A 22,675-nucleotide genomic window follows, 5' to 3' on the forward strand; every position below is an offset into this window, starting at 1 on the left:
TGCAGGTCTCATCGGATGGCAGCACAGCCTTCCAGTGTATCAACCACTCCTCCCTGTGGATACCTCCCTGGTATCGTCAGCAAACTTGCTGCTGCGCTCTTTACAGCCACCCTAGTGTTTCCCTACATAGGTTTGATCCCATAGGTTTGTGGCATGTGCTAAATTAGTGGCTTATCCTACAGTCTGATTAATAGGAAACTATATGATCTTTACTTTTTAATAAACACAGAATACAAATTTTGAAGGTACTTGATGAGAGGAGACTGGAAAGCGGGAACAAGTAGAAAACTTTGTGGAAGCTATGCTTCTGTGTCTTTGTAGACCAAAGATTCGTCAGGGTTTTTTTCCATTCTTTTTTTCTGGTTCAGCAATAGGTAAGCCAAGAATGTCAGCAGTGAATATCTCTGCTGTGATTTCCTCTGGAATTTCTTCTTCAGTCAAAGCTGCTGCACCTGGAGAGCAGTAACAACAACACAAAACACACAGTCGCAATGGAAAAATGGCTTTCCAGATCAGTAAAATTTATAAGCAGCAGTAAGTGGATGGAATGCTTGTAAAGGTGTACAAAGCAATCATGAAAAAGTATCGGTTTACTAGCTTAATACATGATGTGTTCATATCAGGGATTGAATCTGTGGCATCCGTGAAGCTCCAAGTCCCACCCTGCAGTAGGTCCCTTCCCCAGAGGGGTTGAAGAGCCAACTTTTACACTCTAGGAATTTGATGTGATTTTAGGATCCCAAGGAATCCAGGGGTTTCAAAGTTGCTTTGTGGCGCTAGACGGTTCCTTTCAGGAGCTACACCTTCACTGCATGCAGCTTGTTGCCAGCAGCCCTAACCAGATGCTGTTCTGGGCTGGTGTGGACTGGGACATGAATGGTACAGAAACATGGCACTTAGCAGCAGTTCCAATTACAATGGGCAACGCCTGGCTGAAATCAACGCTGTAATTTGCTGTTCTAGACTGGTGTAGACTGGGACATAAACTGTAGACAAATGTGGTAGTTATCAACAGCTCCCTGACAATGGGCACTGCCGTCTGGATGAAATCAACACTGTAATTTGCATATTGTAGGACTCCTTTTTGCCTGTGGACTTTGGCATGTAAACCTTCCGCTGTGTGTTTCTAATTTCAGGTCCAAGCCAGCAGATAAACAGCAATGTAATCTTGTCAGGTCCTAGTTATATTTCATTGTTCATTTATTTTTAGATACACCCATGCAATTGATGCATGGATGAAGGACAATCTATAGCTCCATGACTATTTTTGCAATCCCATCTGAGTGTTTATGACAGCGCTTTGCCTAACAGGGTAAGGGGTTTTCAATTTAAATTATTATGCTTGGGAACTGAAGCAATCCTGCTTCTGTGCTGTGTGGAATGCTAATCCTGTACCTGAGGGATCGTAGGTGTCCAGTTCAGATCCTCCTCCCCCAGGATGCTTGCCCAGCAGGACGGTCAAACACTGCACCAGCTCGTCCTCTGTCATATGCTCTCCTGTAAACAACAAAGCAAAACTCAGCTCTTGGGTTACAGTATGTTTAGCAAAAAAACTAGAAGGCAACTCAAACAAGAAAGGCGTACAAATGAAACAGGACATTTGGAAAGAGGATTCGGCTTCTCTGAGGTACAGAGATACACATTGCCAATCCAAACGTGTGATCCCAACACAGGAAAACGGTGATCCTAAGGAAAATTCTTGCATGCTGCATTTTAGGCAAAAATATTTATCAAAGCGAAAAATTCTGGTACAGATGGCTCATTAGGCTACATTGCACTTGCAGGGGTTTGAACTTCTATTCCCACTGAAGAATTTCTGGCATAGGACAGACCACAGTCCACGTCGCCCCATGTCCATGGCTGTAGGCATTTCCACACCGGGGAGGAAGAGGAAGGTGCAGAAAAGTTGATCTAGTATCCTGGAATAACCTGGACGTAGCACTTGTTCCCAGTTAGTGGTCGGCGCATGCCCTGAAGCATAAGGTTATAGATCTGTTATGAAACTGTTCTAACATATCTATTTATGGATGTTCACTCCATCCATATAAACAAATAACCTTTCTCACACTGGCTGAATCCTTGGTTTCCAAGGATCTTCGTGTCGAGGAGTTTTACTGGGTGATGTACTGAGTAAAACAGCATTTCCCTTTACCTGTTTTAATGCTTAGCTGCACCAAACGCTCCCTGCTTTTACAACAGGAGCGAGGTACTAGAATTTTGTTGTTTCCCTCTCCATGGCATTGGCCGTAAGCATATTTATACATGCCTTTACAGAGTTCCCTCTGATTCAGCTGAACTAAACCATCCCCTCTTGTCAGTCTTTCACACACAGATTCACTCCAGGACTGACCAATTTCATCCATCCTTTCTTGTCCCCCTCTTTTTCAGTTTTATACTACCTTTCTGGAGACTGTGTGACTGGAAGAGAGAACAATGATTCAGCTAAGAGTATACTGGAGCAAGGATACAATTTGCCAAGATCCATACTCATCATTTGACAGACAATGTAATTCAGGCCAGCAGAGATTCCCAGAGCAGTAAAAGAAGTGCAGCTGAGACAATAGATGTGATTATTCAATTTAAAATCTTAAGACAGGTGGCTCCACATGCCCGCCCTGGTTACCAAGCTATAGTTCCGGATTAATTTTTTGCTGCAGTGAGTACGTGCTGAAATTGAAGGCAGAACTAGCAAGCCTAAAACTAATATTAGAAAAGAAATAACTCACCTCTGCACTGAAGCAGCAACAGTAAGTCTCCTCTGCCAATAACTTTGTCTCCATTCTCATTATCATAACCAAGAACCTGAAATGCTCGTTGTATTTTTTTCATTGACAAGCCAAACGCAGGTCGATGATTTATATAAAGTTTGATAAAATCCCCAAAATTTATTTTTGTCACTTGTTTTCCAGTATCCACATACTTGCTGAATTTTACTTCATTTATCATTTCTTCAATCTAAAGATCAAGGCAAGGCAGACTGTTACACGTTTTCCTTTAGAAGAGCATCAGGCCAGTTTCCGATCTCATGAGCGCCAATGTACCATAATCGTGCACATACTGGTACCACAGACGTCATGACTGTATCCCAATAGTAAGGTAGCACTCAGCAGCTGAGGATGGACACGGCTAACGGTTACTCACTTGTTGTTGTGACCATATTCGGTAAAGGTGGGGGTAACAGATATATACAGAACAGTCATTTTGGATTTCCTCTATTTGCCTGTGTGATAGGCAGTCAGCAGCTGTTACCAGTACCTTTGCTTAAGCTGTGTCTCCACATCTGGGGGCAATGGGCAGGCAAACCACAAACCAGTAGATATACCACCATGCTACAAAAGTTGCATGCATGACAGTCCCGATGTAACCAGGCAGCACACAGTACATACACACCCTGGCCAGCATAAGCAATCTTTCTCACCCCAATCCGACATGCATCTGGTACGGTTCTGCCACTGCACAAGCCAAATCTGAAATTTGCTCAGTGGGGCTGACACCGTGCACAGCTGGATCACTCGCTCTTCTTTCAGGCAAAGGGGTAAGCACTGGCCATGCTGGATACTAGTGGTTTTCCTGAAGTTTGGTGCGGTGAGTCACCCAGTTGGCAGCTATGCCGACGTGTGTCCGAAAGGCAGGATCTGCTCCATGCCTTCATTATGCTCCAAGAGGCAGCCCCTTCGGAGATACATGGGCAGCAGAGAAAGGCCAGGAGAATTCCCCATGCCACACATACCAAGCCTGCTACTCCCAAGGGAAGCAAAGTTGATGCAAGATCTCCCTGGGGAGGACTTTGCATTCAGCCTTGGGCCTTTGTCCTTGTGTCACAAGTTTTTCCACTGAATGAAGCCCCGAAAAAGGGAAATCTCAGCCTTATATTTTTCCTGTAGTGAATGTCACACCAGGCAAGAACATTCATTTTCACTCAGCTCTGGCTGATCTGGGATTAGGTTTTATATCAGCCCCACTGAACTACAAAAGAAAAACACCAATTCCCAAAAGCTTTGCTCATCAGGCCAAACTGCCTTTTCTCCCTCCTGCTTTTCTTTTATTAAAACACTCTAGAGAGAGATGAACTTCCTCTCTGGATTTTAATACTGTCCAGTCCTGCCTGCTTCAAGAAGCAGATTGTAGGTTGTCTGGTTTCCCAACAGCTTAGCACCTCTGTTTCCGTGCCTGAAATGCTGTTTTCATTTTGATCGGCTGGGGGTGGGGGGCATTAACAGTTATTCTTCCAAAGACATTTCCCAGGGGAATATGTTCTCTCTGTCCTAAAGAGGTGAAAATGTAATAACCCAAGGAAAATAACAAAGTACGAGGGGATAACACCACAGCTTGACACAAGGGCAAAGCAGCCCTAGCTCAGATGAACATTTGCTGGTTGCTGGGGCTCTGAAGCAAGTCTGTTAAGTGGTAGCCGTGACAAAGGTCCTGCCTCCCATCTGCTGGCTCTCCTGGCAGAGAGAATGCCTGGGCAGATGGGGTGGCACTGACTCACAGCACCATCTCAGCAGCCAGCGGGGTTCCTGTGCAACGGCAGAGATGAACACAGCCTCCCCCGCAGAAAGATGAAGGGAGCACAGTGATGTACTGCAGCTTCCCTTGGGAGAACCCCTCCTGCGTTGAAGGGCTGTAGTTGGTGCAAAGAGGTCGTTATTTAAATCTCCTTGCATCAGACTCAGTAAATTTTTTTGTATGCATTTTAATTACCCTTTTGCCAGGTTACAACATTACAAATGAGGTTTGTATACAATACAAACTGCCTTGTAGAAACAGCCACAAAAGGGGAAGAAGCAGCACCCTTATTAAATCAGTTGTCTTTGTCTGCTGTAAAATTTGAAGCTAAAAGGCTCTTGAGAAATATTTGATAGGAAGCTTCGCTGCTGCAACCTGAAAGGCAAGCTCAGAGGGAGCTTCTGCAGAGTTTATCGGTTATGAAAGAGCTTTAAGTTCTGCGGGAATAAAAGCTGCTGTCTCTATCTAAAATCATTCTTTCATCAGTCCCAGGCAGAACAAGAAAAAGACGCTCTGTCAGTGTCCAAATGAGTGATTGCATGGAGCTGGACATTCCCATCCACACTGGTAACGCATATAGGACTCTGATTGAGACCCCATCTGTCCTGGAGGGTCTCAGCCCATGGCCCACCAACCACACACCACATGTAAAGAAGCTCAGCCACTAGTAGAAGTCACAGGGAGACCAAAGCACACTGCTGCCTGTACACAAGGTACTTTAGCTCATGGACTTTGAAAAGTTGGAGGCTGCTGCCCTTGGGAGCCAAAGGAAGATTCATTCCTCAACTTTCTCAGTTCAGCTTCTGAAGAAACCCACCTCTGCACCAATGGCAGAGCACTCAACCTCCAGAAGACCCTGAGGTCATCTTTTGTTGAACACTTCTGAACCATCAGGCTCCAGGATTGCTCAGCCTGCCCCTGCGGTTGCCCAGCTCTCTAGTGAGGAATCATTACTTTTTAAGGAATTTGCTGCCAGATTCTGACCACTCCTATATTGATGCAGACCAGGTTAAATGCATTGAAAGCCAGCAAATATACTCTGGAGCCATCCAGCATGACAACGGTCAGAATCTGGCCCTTGGGACACTTGATAAATGTCTTGCTCTTTTTTCTTTTAATAACAACAATAAAAGCAACTGACCGACCTTTTCCTCTGATGGATAAAATCCCATTGCTCTCATGACAGAAGGAATTTCCTCCAGGGGAATATGCGTTGACACCTGTCTGGTCTCCAGTGTATCGATACCATGGCTGCGCAGCTGTGCATAGTAAAAATAGTCTTCCAGTTCCTGCAAGGGATTCAGACAAGATATTGTAAACTTCAGTTACCAGCAGGCATGGAAGATAAGACTTATTTTAAGATTTACTAACAGGCATATCAATAGGATTGCTGTTAAAGGTGAGCAGGACAAAATATAAAGAAATGTCAGGCCTGTATAAATGAGTCTTAAACTCCAACCAGATATTGCAAGAGAAAGTTCACAGTGAGCATAATTACCCTGAAGAATTCGCCTTCTCTGCCACCATCCAGTAGGTTGTAGAATGGGATCAAGTCCTCCCCGCCCAGGGAAGCAGCAGCATCCAAGGCACTGGCAGAAACAGAGAAAAGGAGGTTCAGGAAGGGTTCATGTGAGGAGAGATTTCATGTTTCCCTTTTTAGTCGTTCTTCACAGACACTTTCAATAAATAAATAAAATCCCTGGGCCTCAGAATTCAGGAAAGAAAAGCATTGCCTTGAACCGTGTACTATTTTATCATCAGCCTGCACTTCTATAGCATATTTCATACCCAAGTTTTACATACAATAGCACAATGTGGGAATTAATTATTACTGAATGGTCCTCTTGTTTAGTGGAATGAGCACAGGGCAGGGAGCCAGGAGCTTTTCCATGGACTTGAGCTTGGTGTCTGGCATTTAGCTTTTCTGCTTCCTTATAGAGACATTGAGGGAGATAAATTAACATTTTGAACATGCAGAGAGGGCTGGGGCTTAGTGTTTGCAGTAAACCACACAAGCCTAAGCTCCCTGTTCCTTGGTCTAACACATTCATCCCCAATAACTCAGTGCGATCCACTACGCTACTTCCTCTGCTGTAATGGGCGACTGTCACAGGTGCAGTCTACATTAAACTGAAAGCATCTGAGTGACACCTCTTTGTTTCAATTTCATAGGCAGTTGGAGCCAAAAGAATACATTCAGCTTGTGCAGATGAAAAAGGAAACCAAGCCTGGTAGCGCAATCACGGCGTAGCATTGCCACATAGTACCCCACGCCTGGCAGCAAGGCTGCAGCTTTCACGCACACCTCTGTAGTGCTGCTTCCACTGGGTTTTTTGCAAGCTTTGTGCTTTTTTCATAATTAAGTTATTTGGGTATTAAACACCGTGGAGATGCGCAAGATGCCAGAAGCAGCAATAAAATGATAATTAGCTCATCAAGAGCTTCGCTCCAAAAACAAATTACATGGAAAGTCAATGTTGCCTGGACCCTGGCCAACCATTATAAAGAAGGATCATTTATATTCTATTGCCTTCCTTAAAATGTCGCTTATTCTGACCCCCGACTGCTTAAGCCACACAAAGTGGAAAAGAAAATAAATAAGCCCATTGCTTTCCCACCCAGGTTTCCTTTGTTCTGGCACATGAAGGTGAGCTGGCTCAGCACCCTTGGGGCTTTCCTCTGAGCGAGCAGTACCTGCAAGAAATGTTTTACACAGGATCAGCGTTGGTCTTAACCACAAAGCATTTGTCCTAGGAAGGTGAGGGGCAATGGTGTTTCACAGGTGCACTCCAAAAGGCAAAAATAGGAGTGAGGGCTAAAAGCCAGCTCCCATGGGGTTGATTTGTCAGAAACCAGGAGGCATGTTCTGTGCTAGCAGGGTGACATGCAGGATAAAAAAAATCTAGCAACAGACCAACAGGGAACATGCTATCTGTCTTTTCTAGCTCTGACACAGGCTAAGTTCCCTTTCCAGTCCTTGAAGTATGAAGTCTCTCTGCACTGGCCTGGCAGTTTTCAGCTCATTTGCAGCTGCCTGCTCCCTTCCAAGGTACACGTGTATCTACCAGGCATCTGCAGCCATGCTCACAAGGGGAGAGCCCTCTCTGCCCTGTACGTGCATTGCAATGAGGAGCTTTGGTCCTTGACATGCAAAACAACTAAAACATATATCCCGCCTTTACTGCGTTACCCGCCTGCCACGTGAGAGCACGCATCTGGCACCGCTGCCTAAGGGAACTAGCAGAGGGAAATTGCATACTTCCAGAGAAAGCCGGAAGAAACCTCGCATAGTTTATCACTGACACACCAGGCCAGAGCCTGGAAATCCTCGTTTGCAAAAGCAGCCTTCACTCCTCCAGCCACCCCATTTGCTGCAGTCCATTTACTTGTGTAAGCAAATCTTTATAGTATTAAGGTAGCTTCTCCTAAATACAGTCTTCCAATGCAAGGGGGATTTCCTTGCAAATGCTGGTCTATCCCATTTGGGAGGCAGACACTTTTGTATCAGCAGCCACCCCATGTTCTACTCCTATAGCCAATGCTGCTCCTCTGCTCCCCTGCCTAATCCTGACAATCCCCCATCACACTGGCCAGACCCTCACAAGGACCAGAAAATGCTCTGCTCAACTTCTCACCATTCGGGTACTGATTCCCAAACTGGAGTATTGTTAAGTGCTGTGGCTACTGCCTAGGAGGCCTGCTGGTTTAATACCCGCTACAGACTATGTGGCTACATCACATGGATGGGAGCAATCCTCCCCCAAAAGCATGTCCCTCCTGTTTCAGCTGCCCCACATCGCTACTCGGGGCCTGACAGGTCGTTGCAATCCAGGTTGACCCCACTGCCATGCCACCATCCCCAGCATGGCATGTGCCCACCTTGCTGAGCTGTCTGTAGGTGCTGAGCTAGGGCTTTTGGAAAGCCTGTGTGAATGCAGGCTGTGAGGCTCCACTGTTAATAAACCTGGTCTTAGGCCAGGTGTCCAGAGATGCTGCCAGCCTCAACTCACACTACCTGTAGCAAGTGGTGGGTCTCCTGCTCACAATAGTGCTAGGACCTGTCCTCTACGTTGTGACCCATCCCTTGACAGATGTGATTTGTTGGCCTAGTCTTGGGCACAGTGTTGTGAAGGAGAGTGAAGCTGCAGAGTTTGTCACCTGCCCCAAAAGGACCCATGCTCGAGACAGCCCTACACCGAAATGCTCCCCATGCAGCACCCTGCTGCATTGCCCCATTGGTGCAGCACTGCCCTATACACCGGGATGAGTGCAGAAATAGCTGGGAGACCTGGCTTTAACTCCTCTGGACACAAACAGAGGCCTTTTAGGACAAAAGCCCCGTTCACAGTGTAAATGCTGGAGAGCATTTGCTTCAGCTGTGTTGGCCTAGCAGCTGTGGAAAGCCGTAACAAGACTCCTATCTCCTTCCCGTGGTACTCACTTTAGGTTGACCTCCCATTTCATAACAGTGCAGTCATGTCCCCCTGCTGTAAAGACGTAGCGTCCATCGTAGGAGCTAGCAAGGTCAGAGACACCATCTGGGTGGCAAATGAAAGCTGAGGACTTGTGGGGGTTGCCATCAACAGGCAAAATTTGCAAGCCCACCTGAAAGGAAAGAGGAGGCCTGAGAAGGCTGGGGATCCCATGGGAGGGTTGCATGCCAGGGCAGTGCTGCATCCTCTTCCCGGGAGCTCACTCAACTCTCAGGCAGGACCAGCCTACATGTGGTTTTATCTGCAGTGACCACCGCTGCTACAAGTGGGGGCTCTTGTACAGCTGGGGTGGATGGGGCCCCATACCTTGTCCTTTGTAATGTATGCCAGATAGCGTTTCTGGGGGTCCAGAGAGTTTGCTGTTGGGAGGATTTGTATCTTCTCCAACGGGGAGCCATAGGTTGGTCCCAAAAGGGTCTTTCTAAAGGCAAACAACATTTTCATTCATTCTAAGGCTGACAAAACATTTTTTTTTTCTCTGAAAGGCTGCACAAGGATGTGTAGGTGTGTGGTGGTGGGTGCAAAGGCCTTGTGCTACTGGCTGAGAGGACAGGATAGGACAGGGTCCTTGGTTAGAAAGGACCACACTAGGGCTAAGAGAGGAATTTAGTGCTCAGGGATCATTCAGTCCTTGTGCTCTGCTTGTGTGGGCTCCTGTCTCTATCTGATGTCCAGCTGCTGCATCTCAAGTCCAACATGGTGGGCAGACCAAGGCCCACCTGCAGTCACAACCTTACTAGATGACACATTAGTGAATAGCAGAGTGGACACAAGGATGGAGCAACCTGGGGTCCCTAGCATCATCCTAAGATCTGCAACACGGATGGGCAAACACATGCTCATGGGTGGGAGGCAGGGTGGATGTTAGAGAACATAGCGTCAGGATGGGGCTCCCAGGCAGTGGTAGGCCTGAATCTCTCCTCTACCTGCACATTTTGGTTGTCGTGTTGTAGAGCTTCATTTTGTAGCAGTTGTTGGCAGTGAGGATAAAGGACTCGGTGCTGAGCTGTGGGTACCAGGCCAAGCACAGGGGCACAGCAACCTGCTCTACCCGGTCCCTGTGCAAGACCACCAGCTGGTCCTTGCTGCTGCTGTTCAGGTCATATTCAACCTGGAGGGAAGACAAGGAAACACAGCAACTCCCCTGTGGTCTGCAAGCACTCTGGACCTTGCAGATTAACTAGATCTAGCATCTGTTGCAGACCTGTCCTGAGACCAGGCTGACAAAAAAAACCCTGCAATGGAGCTGGTGGGGAGAGGGTAGGAGCTACAGAACCAAAGACTGAGTCTCCCGCAATGTTCTTGTCCACTTTAACAGCAAAGCTCTGCTGCCCTTTAAACTTTCACATCGACCTACCAGCTGCCGGTCCTCCCCAAGGCTCAGAAGCCTGGGTTCATTGCTGTCTAACTGGACTCCAAAGAGGATGCTCCGGATGGGTTTGTAGTGGGAGTGCAGCCCTGCTAGGTGTTCCCAACATCTGCTCCCATTTTGCAGGACTCTTTTGTAAACAGTCACCGAGTATTTCTCATCCTGGAACAAGAACGCAGAGGTCAACAGGCCGCAATCCCCGTGCACATCCCCTGCCTGGCAGTAGGCAGCTCTGCATGTCCCCTCTGGGCTTAGCTTGGCCCTTTCAGTTTTATGAGTCCTGGCAGGAGGGTTAGAGTCACAGCCAGAATAAAGCACTGGGTCAGATGGATTTGGGCAGCTGCTCCCAAGGGTATCACTGCAGCGGTCCTCAGCCTGGCTGGAGCATCCTAGCTGGCTGGAGGGCATTCCCTGCCATGCTTTCACAGCAGAGGTGTAGTAAATCAAGTTCAGTGACTCCCTAAAAATCACAAGGGAGATGCTTCCTACTGCTGTGCCCTGGCATCTGTTCATGAAGGGAGAGTCTTTTTCTTTGTACAGATCACCAGTTGCTACAACCTCTGTGCCAGACTGCTTCAACACTGCCTCAATACTTCTGCACCAAGATGTGAGACCAAAGGAGCAACCACCCTCATGGTGTACCAGCCAGGAGGAAATCCCCGCTCCAGCCCTTTCTACAGATGGATGCAGAGCTAAGGCTTGTCACTAAAGTTAGCAATGAGACACTGCCAGCAGCAGGTCTGTGGAGTGGCTGTGACTGGTGTTGTTCTTACAGAGTGACTCTTCAAGTCGGGAAAAGAATTTGAGAGTCACAAAGCCCCTGGGGTGGGACAGCCCTTCGCACCGCTCGCTCTGCCATGCCTCGCAGGATGGCCAGCAATTCCCAGTCCCACCGAAAGCTGTGCCATGAGCAGTGTACGTAAAACACTGAGAGGAAAAAAAAAAAAACAAGCTTACAGCAGTTGCAAGGTACTCTGAATTGTGAGAGAAGCTAATATGAGTCACGGGGCCATGCGAGAACTTGAGCTCTTTGCAGCTGGACTGAAGGGAAATGGCATCGAGGATGTAAACACTTCCATCAGTAAAACCAGCGGCCAGAAAATAACCTGAAAAGAACACCGGAAAACTCTCACAGCATGGTCGCTCCTCACAGGAAGCCCAGTGCTTAGCCCGTGGGGAGGTCATGAGACCAAGATACCTTCAGGGTCATAGGACAAGCACTGGATGCCAGCCTTGGTGAATATCCTACTAACGAGGTACTCGGTCTGCTGGTAGTCCCACACCTTCAACAGCCCACAGTGACTCCCCACAGCAATGAGTGCCTGCCGGGGGTGACAGGCAATGGCATTCACAGCTTTCTTCGCCTCTTCCATAACTTTTTCAAAATTTGTCCTGTCTGTTGCAACATGGAGCACGGTTGCATCAGAGGTTGAAAGGATAAAGTTCCTGTTTAGTGTGAGGGAAACAGAATTTGATGAATCAGACTAGCTGGCTCATATCCCTCCAAGCTGTATTACACATTAGTCTTTTTTTGGCAACTTAGTTGGATGATCACTTATATTTTGTGATATGCAATATGCAAACACTTCTTGACCTGGAAGGCAGGTGGCACTTTGTATTCATGATCTGGTAAATCTCCATGGGAAAACACTGGAGCTGGTTCCATTTTCTGCTCGGGTAGGCAAGCCAGAAGATGAATGACATCTGTGTAGCTTTTGCTGTTTGCAAGTCACTGGTGTGTGAGACAGACAAATGAGCAATTGAAGATACTCTGAATGGTCTTTTCACATGTCTCCATGCCACCATTGTCAGTGGCTCCATGTTGACCACACCACCACGGACAAGGTCAGGGGACAGTTTCAGACCCACACCACAGACAGAGCAGCTGCCTGTCTGTTCGCTCAGCCGTGCCATCCGTAACGCAGTAAAGAGAGTCCCGCTGCATAATTGATGATGCGTAAAGCAGATGTCTGAATAATTATGCACATTACAGAACAAATACATACAATCTTCAGTCTACCTGAGGGCTGAGAGTCTGGACTGAGAGCAGAGGGTCAAGAGAGGATCACACAGAGATCTAAGAGCTGCACAGACAGATGTGCATGGCTGCATCACGCGGGCAGCACAAGTGGGGAAATGTCAGCTTCTTTTGCTAGCTGACCCATGACAGCCACCGGTTAATGCACATCTGGCATGGGCACTGAAGGATGCTGTTCTTCTTGCATGCCTTAGCTGGGTTTTTCAGCCACACCTGATCCCACCAGCCTGGTGAGATGAGCAGGCTTAGGGCTTCCCCTTTGGTTTTCTGCTTTTTGTGCTGCCCAGAGCAGCTGCAGGCAGTAGGAGCTACAGCAGCAACCCAGGAAGAGGGATGAGACAACTGAGGCCAACAGGGGAAAACCAAACTGCTCCCCAGGGCACTGCTCCAGGTTGGAGAGGAATCTGTCCCATATGGCTTTTTGGAAAACACGTGCGGCTAAGGACAGACGTTGCCACGAGAGCCTTAACAGGAGTGACAGACATATGGTTTGCAAGCTGGATTGAACCACAGAACAGCTTCATCTGGCCTGCAAGCTTCCTACAAACATAGCTACATCATGCAGAGGGGCAGAGAGGGGCTGGCAACTAGGCTGGGACTGTCCCAAGCTCCTGAGTCCATGTGGTGCAACCCAGCACTGGTGCCATCACTGGTGTGGCAGTCTCTGCACCACCACTGCCCCAATTAGCTTTCTCAGCGCTGATATAATCTAACTGGAAACAGCCACCCACGGGAGGGGTTTAAGGGGGGTGATTAAGGGGCCCAGCAGGAGCTGGAAGCTCGGCATTAGCACTGCCTGGTGTGCCGGGTACATGATGGAAGAGCTGTGCGTCCCAGGACCAACTGATCATCTACATGCCTGCATTAGTGCTTCTCTCGTCTGCACGAAGGCATCATATCAAGTTCAGAATTTAGGGGCCCACTTGGGTTTTGGCAGCTGCTGGGAGATGCCTGGGGGCCGCAGGCAGAGAGGGGCTTCCCAGGAGACGCCCTCCTCCTTCTCTGTGGTGGGTAGGTGGGACAAATACCCAAAATGAAAATCTGCGGAGAATGGGAATAAAGGGGCACGTTCCCTCCCTGTCCTGCCTTCCTGTCCCTGTCCTGCCCAGCAGTCTGGGTACAGGGCTGAAACCTGGTCCAGCCAAAGCAGAAGCCCATGGAGCAGGTTTCAGCTGACCATCCCCCCAGCTTTCAAGCTGCAGGGCAAATGCAGGAGATATGGGTTTGTAAAGGGGCACTCACCTGGCAATGAAGGGCTGGCTGCTGGTGGAGCAGGCTGGGGAGGCACTGGGAGGATCAGGAGGAGCTTTGGAGAAGGAGATGGACTGAATGGGACCCACTTTGCTGTGACTGTAACAGGTGAGTAGTTGCAGTTCTCCATTGTAGAATTTAACCTGACCTTTCACATCACCCGTTACTATGCAGCTGCAAGGAAGGGAAAGCTTTTAATCAACACACTGATTGAGAACTCCCAAATATTTCTTGGATAGCATCCTTGGGCAGAAGCAAATTTCTTCCCCTTTTCTCTGCACAAGTGCATGAAAAGAGCCCGGTACAGATGTGCAGGGGGAAGCCCAGGGCTGTGCAGAAACCACCGGGCTCTGTGGTGTCCCCTGCCCTGTCCCTAAGGCTGTCAAGGCGTTTGGTGGCTGTCTGCTCCCTCTGCCGGTAAAGGCCAGGAGGCTGAGCAAGACTCATCCATGATCCTCCATGACCATGGCCAACCCTATACCTGCGGTACTGCAGCAGAGCTGGAATCATGCTACCAGGAGTTTTCAACCTTCCCCCACCCTGCCCCGCCCCCCCTGGCCAAATTCAGAGCAATGTCTCATAAATCAGCAGCACTTTCCTGCATTAATTTGCCTGGTCCTTGCACACTGCCAAGTGACTTAAAACTGCAATGCTTGGCCATGGTTCATCAACATTAGTTCTGTGGCTGAAATGCCCAAGGACTGTACCTACGGCTACTGAAAACTGCCGTCCCATTACCTCTCAAACACCATGAGCACGGTAAGGCTGTCCTTCTGCACAGGCACGAGTTTGGCAGCCTTCATGCTGTGCGGCTTGACCTGCAGCTCTGTGGAGGGGGTGCGGGGACTGACAGCATCCCACACCACCAGCTTCCCAGCCGAGGTGCCCGTCAGAGCTTGCGAGTTGTTAAAATGAAAAACCGACTGGCTGAAGTATCCCACCGTGCTGTTGAAGGTCTGCAGAGAGAGCAGCAAAGCCGTATGTTTGCCCTGGGTTCTGGGTCTTCCCTCCTCAAGAGAGAAGTTCCTGCTTGGTCCCTCCATGTGACATTCCCTCCCTGTTCCGTGACAGGACCATCAGAGACAAGAGCCCCAGGAGAAGAGGCAGTGGGGTATCTCTGAGAGACCCACCCCCTCTTGACCTCAGGTTAGGCAATCCGGGCTTGTCTCTTCAGGAGACAAAGGGGGACAGGATGGGGGATGCAGCCACTGTTTTTGCTTAAGGGGATGGGAAGGGACAGTGCTGCTGCCAGGAGGAAAGCCAAGAGGGTGACATGCTGTGGTCCCCCCATGCTCACCTGGCTGCTGAGGAGCGGCGCGCCGTACTGCAAACCAGCATTGCCCTGGGGAAAGCGGAGAAAACATCCAGGACAAGCGTTTTGTAACTGTGCTCTGCAGTGCCAGCGTGTCCCTTCCCCATCATCCGGGCACTGACCCCGCGCTGTGGTGACTAAAGCAGGGCTCCTGGGGCAGAAAGGCTCCAAGACCTTCCACAGAGAACACAAAACACCCTCTCGCTCCACCAGCTCCTGTCTCAAAAGCTGCTGACAGTCTGAGGAACAAAAAGGACCCACAGGAAAGCACAGGTGGGAGAGGCAGAGAGCATTACAGCCATGGCTGGGACCAACCCAGTGCAGGAGCAGAGAGTGACGCTCTGCCCAGACCGCCTTGTGAGGAAAAGAATGGGGAGGATCAAGGAGGGGTGAGGGCAGGGGCAGATCTACAAAGGAATATGCGACCCCAGTCGTGGACAGACATCTGGCCCTGCAGCCCATGCTGCCTCACTAGTGTGCAGCCCCCACCCACTGCCTCCAGACCCTCTGGGAGTGTCTGGCACCAGAAATACAACTTCCCATGTCCCTACTTACCCACAGGTAAAATATCACCTGGGTTTTACTGTTGCTGACAAACTCATAGGGATTCTGAGGGTTAAAAATGACATAATCCTGAAATTAAAACGTAAGAATTGCATAAACACCAAGCTAAGCAATGCTTTCTGCTTATTCTTTCATGCAAAACACCCGCTTTTATCCAAAACCCACTTCACCACCTGCACTGAACTGAAAACAGAGGCCAAATTCCCTGTGAAACACCAGAGCTGTGCTCTCTCCTCTGTGAGCAGAGACAAATCAGCAGGGCCGTGGCTTTTCCTGCCATGGGCCCTGCCTGGTGTCAGGGCTGCGGTGGAGGATGTCCCACCAGGGTGCCCTCCACATCCCATGGCTGTCAGACAGTAGAGGAGTCATGATAATGGCCCCAAGATGTTCCGCTGCATTGGGATGCAGCAGGGACGGGGGGTGATCCTGCCTCCCATCTCCAGCCAGCATCTACCAGCATCCCTAGCTGGATGGGGGCACAGGGGTGCAGGAGGGAGCAGGTGAGGATGGGACGGCCCAGTCCAGCCCAGTCGTGCTCCTCTACACCCCTCAGCCACAGTCACTCACCTGATACCCAAACTCAGCTCTCAGCTCTGTGCTGCATACAGGTTTCTCTGTGGGTGAAGTCCAGTTCCAAACACAAACTCTCTGGCAGAAAAAGGGAAAACCAAGGGACTTTTGTGGCTTTCTGGGAGCTTGGGGGAACAAGATGAACCCTATTCCCTACAGTGGGAGGGGATAGCAGGGCATAAAAGACTGGAGCAGGATAAACCCAGCATGGCCTGACAGCAGAGTGCTTAATTTCAGGAAATAATCCTAGAAATTGCTTCAATGAATGTGCACTGAAGTCAGAAGCTTTTATCCCAACTTAAGATCCATTTTTCTCAACTCCACAGCATTCACTTTAATGAAATCCAGGTCTGTCTTCCAATGGCTCAGCAAAACCAAGCCATCACTCTGCAAACCCCCTCCACCTCTCTTCTGCTCTCCCCATACACATCCCCCACTCCTCCAGGCTGCACTGGGAAAAACTCCCATGGATCTATCCCACAAACCTACAGAAGAGGAGATATTTTCTTTACCTGCACTGTACCAGCACTAATGGTTGCCAAATACTTTGCATCCTGGGAAATAGCAATAGCACTGACCCCATTGTCTGGATGACTCTCAAAGATGGTGCGCACCGGTATCCTACAAAGCAAAGTCCTCGTGGTTGCTCACAGCAGCACAGGAGGTTCAAGGCAATTGTTTGGCAAAATCTGTGGCATAGCCCACCCCGGTCTGCGTGGCAGGGAGGGAGTCTGCAAACACCAGTGCTGCCATGGGAGCAGCCAGCACTGCAGCTGATGCTCAACATCCTCTCCATCCCTTTCTCCCAAGTAAATGGCTCTGGGAAACAACTCACCAGTGATCTTTTAAGAAAATACTACAGTTTGGAGGCATGATGTACTTAGTCTGGGGGAGCTTGGTCCCATCTCAGTGTCCCATGGGTGTGGGTGATACAAGGATGAAGAAGTGCTCGGTTTGGTATTGGCTCCTTTGCTGCTTTACCCCATCCCTGCATTTTTCCCAACTGACTCTCAGCTGAGGCTGGAGTCAGTCCTAAGCGATTTACCAGCCACAGGAGGTTACCAAAGAGGAGGTGCCCAGGAGCTTACCCAGAGAAGGAGTCCCATACGATGATCAGAGCATCTGGCCCTCGGTCAGCAGTTGCAATCCAGCGCCTGTCTTCACTCACACACAGGCAAGAAATGACATTCGTGTGGCCCTGGGGAAAGAGAAGCAGCAAAGTGCCATGGAGGCTCCAGACTGGGTGATTGTATAAAGCTTTCATCAAACTGCTTTGCTCATGAGATCCCCTTGTCTCCTCTCCCAGGTGTCATCCACTCTCATCCTTCCAGCCCAACTTTTACATCCCATTTTTCACAGACTATTGTGAACCCATCACCCCATCCCTGTGCCTTGTGCTGGCTACAGGTCCCTGAGCCAAGAAGCAGTGCAGAGGAGGGGGCCCTGCTGCACGTGCGACTTGTGGTCACCACTGCAATCCAACACAAAGCGCCTTCCACCAACACGTGTTGGAAATTGCAACAGGTGTGTGAACAAAACAATTCACTCCTTTACATGGGCTGCTCCTTGATTCAGTTATAGGTGACCCCTAAGCACTGGGAAGAGAGGGAGAGAGTTCAGGAGGGGGGAGGAGGAGGAGGAGGGAGGTGCGCGGACTGTGTGCCAGACCTGCAGATGGTACTGCCTGTTCCCCAGCACGTCGTGGATGACCACCATGTGGGAGGCGATGTACAGGAGCACCCGCTCCTCCCTATCCATCAGGCTGTGCACGGCCAGGCTGCTGTTGTAGCCCAACACCCAGGACAGGCTCTGTGGGGAAAAGGTAGAGCTTTTGCCCCTGGTGCTTAGCAGCTGGGACAAAAAAAGCTGCAAAATGCCTCTGGGGTGATGGAAAAGAGCTGGGCAGGAGTGGCAGGTGCTGTGTGGACCATCATGGTGGCACTATGCCTACTGATACTCACAAGGGGATGAAGTCTGGTCTGCTTGTCCTCCTGGAAGAGCATCCCCGGCGTGGCCGCCCACACCAAGCTGGCAGAGCCATCATGCCCATCGTCCTGCCCACTTGTCTGCTGTGTTTCCTGCTCCCTGCAGCCTGAGTGAGGGCTGGAAATGGCCCCCTTGGGCTCAGGTGGTGCTGGGGGTGGTTCAGGAGGTCCAGCACCCTCTAGGTGTGTCGTCCCAGCAGTGTCTTCTCCCAGGGCAGTCCTTGAAATAGTTGTGTCTTGCCTTCCAGCCCAGATGCTGGGCAGGGTATCTTGGATCCCCATCCCTGAAGGAGACCACAGGGGACCCAACAGTGGATCTGCTCCAGCATCCTCTGGTTCTCCTTCCTTCTCCTTGGCAGCAGCAAGGGAGTCCTTGGAAAAGGAGAGAGGTTTTGGTGTGTACCGGCTCCTGGGCTGGTCTGTAGCTAGTGGGAACACACCGCAGCACATCTCAGATCCAACCTACATCACTTTCAGGGCAGGCTCCAATATCAGGATACTCCTGTTTCTAAACTGCCTCCAGATTTGTACCAGGGAAAAGTTTCCCACCAGTCACTGTTTCTCTTTCTGCACATCTAGCCTTGCCCTCTTTGTACCTACACAGCACCGTGTCTCACACCAGCACCTCTTCCTGGCAGTTCCTATCACCTGGGCTAACACGACCAAGTTTCTCCTCCAGAACTAACCTACAGGACCTTTGAAGGCAAAAAGTCTATCCTTTTTGCTGTCCACCCCCTGACTCTTCCCCATGCACATGTTATTTGCTGCAACAGGGCACATAATCACAGGCTGGAGAGGGAGAAATAGCAAACTGAGGTTAAAAACAGGGGAATCAGGGCTGAGATGGCTGCGAAGAGCTCTGCAGCAATCCCAGCTCTACTGCCAGTGCCCCTCACCATGCCGCCTGGCAAGCAGCTGGAAAGCAAGGGTAAAAGTCCCACCACCTTCCTCAGCGCCTCATCAGCCTGTTAATAAATACAGTAAATAGCCCTAGGTTGTCAGAGCTCACAGCAGCCCTGAGACAGGCTTTTCCCAGTCTCAGCACTGGCCACTTAATCTTGTTCTTGGGATTCACGTCAGCAGCCCACGTCCCATGGGCCTATGATTTCCGATAGCAATCTCACATGCAAGGTATAAACCTCATTTGAACACCGTTTCTGTTTCTGAGGGAGGTAAGATAACATTTCTTTCAGCGCAGGGGAGAGGCCAGGTTCTCTTCTGCTCGTGTAACTCTCAGGCAGCTCAGGTGCTCAGCAAATATTGATGGCTGGACTGAGACCACACAGAGGTCCTGCATCTGCTGAGCCCCGCCGGCAGGGTCCCTGTTCCGCCACCCCCGAGGCATCCCAGTAGAAACCATGTCTAGGAGACATTGTGCCCTGGTCCTGGAGCCGGGGGCTCTGCTTCCATCAGGACCTGCCCACAAACCCTGAGCCAGGCAGGACTTGCAGTGGTGCTGCCCTCACCTGCTCAGGTGGCACAGCCATCTCCTGAGCTGTCTGTCTGTCCTGGGACATCTCCATGGGCTCGCTGCTTACTCCTGTTCCTCCACCAGTTGGGTCCTTTGGCATAACTTCACTTGACCCATCTGTCCTCACCTCCTTGCAGGGAGCTGGGGTGCGGAGATGCTCTGAAATACTCCCCCCACCGACGGTTTGGCTGCACAATGACCTGGAATTTGGCACAGCCAGAGGAAAGGACATGTGAAGCTGCAAAATGGGTCCCAGAGCCCCTTTTCAGCTCCAGTAATGCTCCTGCTGAGTGCAGGCAAGTCCAGCACAGCCCCAGTTACTCCAGTTGCATTCAGGCTCCCGCCCCGTCTGCCTGCACGCTATGCTGGGCTCAGACATTTCCCCTCACATGGGGTTTTGACACCATCCCCATAAACAGCAGCTACTCCTGGGCAGCAGCTGGTTCATCTCCAGCTCCATGGGTCTGGATTTGAGCCAACGCTGAAACTTTGTGCACAGAAAGTTTTCACGGGAGTGGGAAGGGTCCCTAGGAAAAGCCCTCCCTCTGGCCCTGGCAGGCAGGATGGGTGCTCGGGGACGGCCACGGCCCCACAGGTCTCACCAGGGTCACTGCAGAGCTGTTCCTGAGCCCCCTCCAGGCCTTGGGGCCTCCCCAGCTGTCCCGTGCTCCCGGTGCCCCACGGGATCCCCCCGGGGACCCCACTGCTCACCGTCACACCAGTCCCCGCTTCTGTTTGCGACCGGCTGCCGTTCCCAGGCAACGGCTGCACCAGCTGCGCCAACGGCTGCACCCGCCGCCGCCCGAGAGAGCCCCGAAAGCGCCGGGGGAGGGAGGGGGGCTGCACGGGGAGAGAAGGGGGTACCCTCATCATCCCCACCGGCTGCCGTGGGGAGGCTGCACTGTCCCCCTGCCCAGAGCAGGAGCCTGGAGGGCTGTTCAGCCTTTTGCCCTACCCGAGCCTATATCCTGCTCGTGGCTGTGACAAAGCCTGTCTTGGCATCGCCAGACCCCTTTGGGACCAAACCCTTGCCCTGCCCAGGGAATGGGGCGAGGGATCTTTACTCAATGTCCTGTCCAGGAGGTTGTAGGCAGCTTCTGCTCCCTTGGCACCCCTGAACAGGACGAGCAGAGTCAAAGTGAGAAAAAACAGCCTCCAACCACTGCCAGGTGCCCCCACCATCCCCAGCTCTCTGCCAGGATGGCACTTGCACAGGGGACCCCATTCCCAGCGATCGCTCCAAGCTATTGCCTTCACCACCACAGATTATCAGCTCTAAGTACTCGCAACTGTTCCCTTCAGCCTTGCTGTTTAACTCAAATAATAACAATTTCTAAATCTAATTTATTTTTCTTTCTGCCCATTGAGAGCCTCGTACCCTGCTGGGACAGGAAAGGAGTTTTGTTATCAGCTCACATTATCTCCTTGACCTAGAGGCTGCCGCGCAGAGGCATGTCATCAAAACGCAGCTGCTCTCAACTCCTCCTCTGTGGCACAACCTGCTGTTTCAAACAGTGGTAGTTTTGTGGCTTCAGGAGCAGGCACTCGGTCCTTAAACCCCATCTCTGCAAGGTGCAAGAAGGCAGCCTTGTTCAGTGCACCAGCACCTGTACATCAAGCTTGTTCAGACATGGTGCTTTTCTTCCCACCCGGCAGCATCCAGTCCACATTCCCTGATCATATAGATCTCTTCTCTCCAGCATGAAAATCCTGTTTATTCCGACAAAGAGCAGCTCCTCTTCTGCTCTGGTCCTATGGCAGAAGTTTGAGCATGGTCTAAGGAAGACGCTAAAACCCTACCTATCTATAGCAGGTTTTGCAACATAATCTGTGTTAATTACATGTGTTGGGATCATTCCACCCCTTCTAGTCAGGGCACACAGTCCCCTCTGGGGCTGGGAACAGAGCACTTAGGTCATAGCGTTAGGGGATGCACTTCTACAAAAGCCTTACAGAGCTGAAAGCCCTCCAAAGCCTGCACACACCCTCCATGCTGAAAGGAAAAGCCGGTCCCTACAAGCAGGAATTACCTGGCTGATGGGACTGGACTGACCCCCTAACCTCATTTCAAGAGCAGTACAGAAAGCTGGGATTTTCTGGATCATTTAATCCCAGGAGGTACAAAAGCTTTTCTTCTCCTGGACTGGTATCTAGACCCAGATTCATCTGCAGCTCACGTAAAAGCTAGCCATAGCTGGGATACCTGGACACATATCCCAAATACACATGGCCAAGGCCAGCCCCTTGACAGTCCGACATTTCAGCTGCCAATTGATACCCAATTTATCCACATACTTATACCTACATTTCATTTTATAGGGACAGAAGATAAGGGCAGCTTGTGGACACTCGGACATTTAGAAACTGCAGCAGCACCTACATATATGAAAAGCCCTTTTGCAAAAAACCAGGCTCCCAAACCAGATACAACATGCATTTAAAAATTCTTGTTTTGTGCAAGTCTTTTGACACTGTGGTCCTATGCAGAGACTCAGCCCTCCTACAGAACCAGCCCTGGATTTAGGAGATGCAGTGGCCTTTGTGGGTCATAGCACCTGGTGAAGGTCAGCAGTGCAGGCTTAGCCTCAGAACGGCTCTGGTAAAGTGAGGCAGGATGCACATGCAACAGATGGTCCCAAAACATCTTCCATTCTCAGTTATTCTTCAAGAAAATAAATGGGGCAAAACAATGCCATGTTTCAGCCCTTTTAAAATCGCTACAAAGACCAGGATGAGACTGCATTTGACAGGGATTATCTAGACACAATCTCATCCAAGGAACACTGCCATGGGCTGCTCCAGTTAACACTTCCTCCATAGCACCATGAAGTCTGCTGGAATCACTGGCAAGGACCTTTGCTTTGAAGCTTTACCATTTCAGTCGAATCTGCTCTGTTGGACTATGCTGAAAGACAAATGGTTGAAGTATCAAAAGGGTAAACCTACTCAATTTAACACAGACCCCTGGGTGAATGATTTAAAAGTGAGGGGTTTAGTCCACTTTTTCAGTCTATTTCAGGTCTGGTTATTAATCTTTGTAACAAAACTGCTCGTTAGGTGTGATGTGTTAGCTTATGCCCACAGCCTGCCTAGGAAGTGCTGATGAAAGACTT

At 50.1% G+C, this 22,675-nt stretch overlaps 1 protein-coding gene across 5 annotated transcripts; it reads right to left on the bottom strand.

Annotated features, from left to right (window-relative positions):
- Positions 1-203: 203 nt before the first annotated feature.
- Positions 204-22,653, bottom strand: CFAP251 (cilia and flagella associated protein 251). 5 transcript variants are annotated; one of them, XM_075110055.1, is made up of 22 exons: positions 20,979-22,653; positions 19,558-19,762; positions 18,068-18,463; positions 17,775-17,915; positions 17,195-17,304; positions 16,619-16,727; positions 16,104-16,184; positions 15,528-15,605; positions 14,958-15,146; positions 14,399-14,616; positions 13,652-13,834; positions 11,570-11,817; positions 11,329-11,477; positions 10,360-10,533; positions 9,929-10,113; positions 9,309-9,423; positions 8,951-9,114; positions 6,008-6,098; positions 5,655-5,798; positions 2,727-2,955; positions 1,396-1,497; positions 204-452 (listed from the first exon to the last, which is right to left on the bottom strand). In XM_075110055.1, coding segments are annotated over exons 1-22 (3,432 nt in total). In that variant the 5' UTR covers positions 20,981-22,653; the 3' UTR covers positions 204-333. The 5 variants fall into 5 exon arrangements, 4 of the variants coding, with proteins under 4 accessions (XP_074966156.1, XP_074966157.1, XP_074966155.1 ...); XM_075110056.1 differs by having other exon boundaries at positions 14,958-15,002; positions 19,558-22,653; XM_075110054.1 differs by having other exon boundaries at positions 19,558-22,653.
- Between the last annotated feature and the right edge of the window lie 22 nt (positions 22,654-22,675).

Source organism: Phalacrocorax aristotelis, chromosome 15 (genome assembly GCF_949628215.1).
Source record: "Phalacrocorax aristotelis chromosome 15, bGulAri2.1, whole genome shotgun sequence".
NCBI classification, from domain to species: Eukaryota; Metazoa; Chordata; class Aves; order Suliformes; family Phalacrocoracidae; genus Phalacrocorax; species Phalacrocorax aristotelis.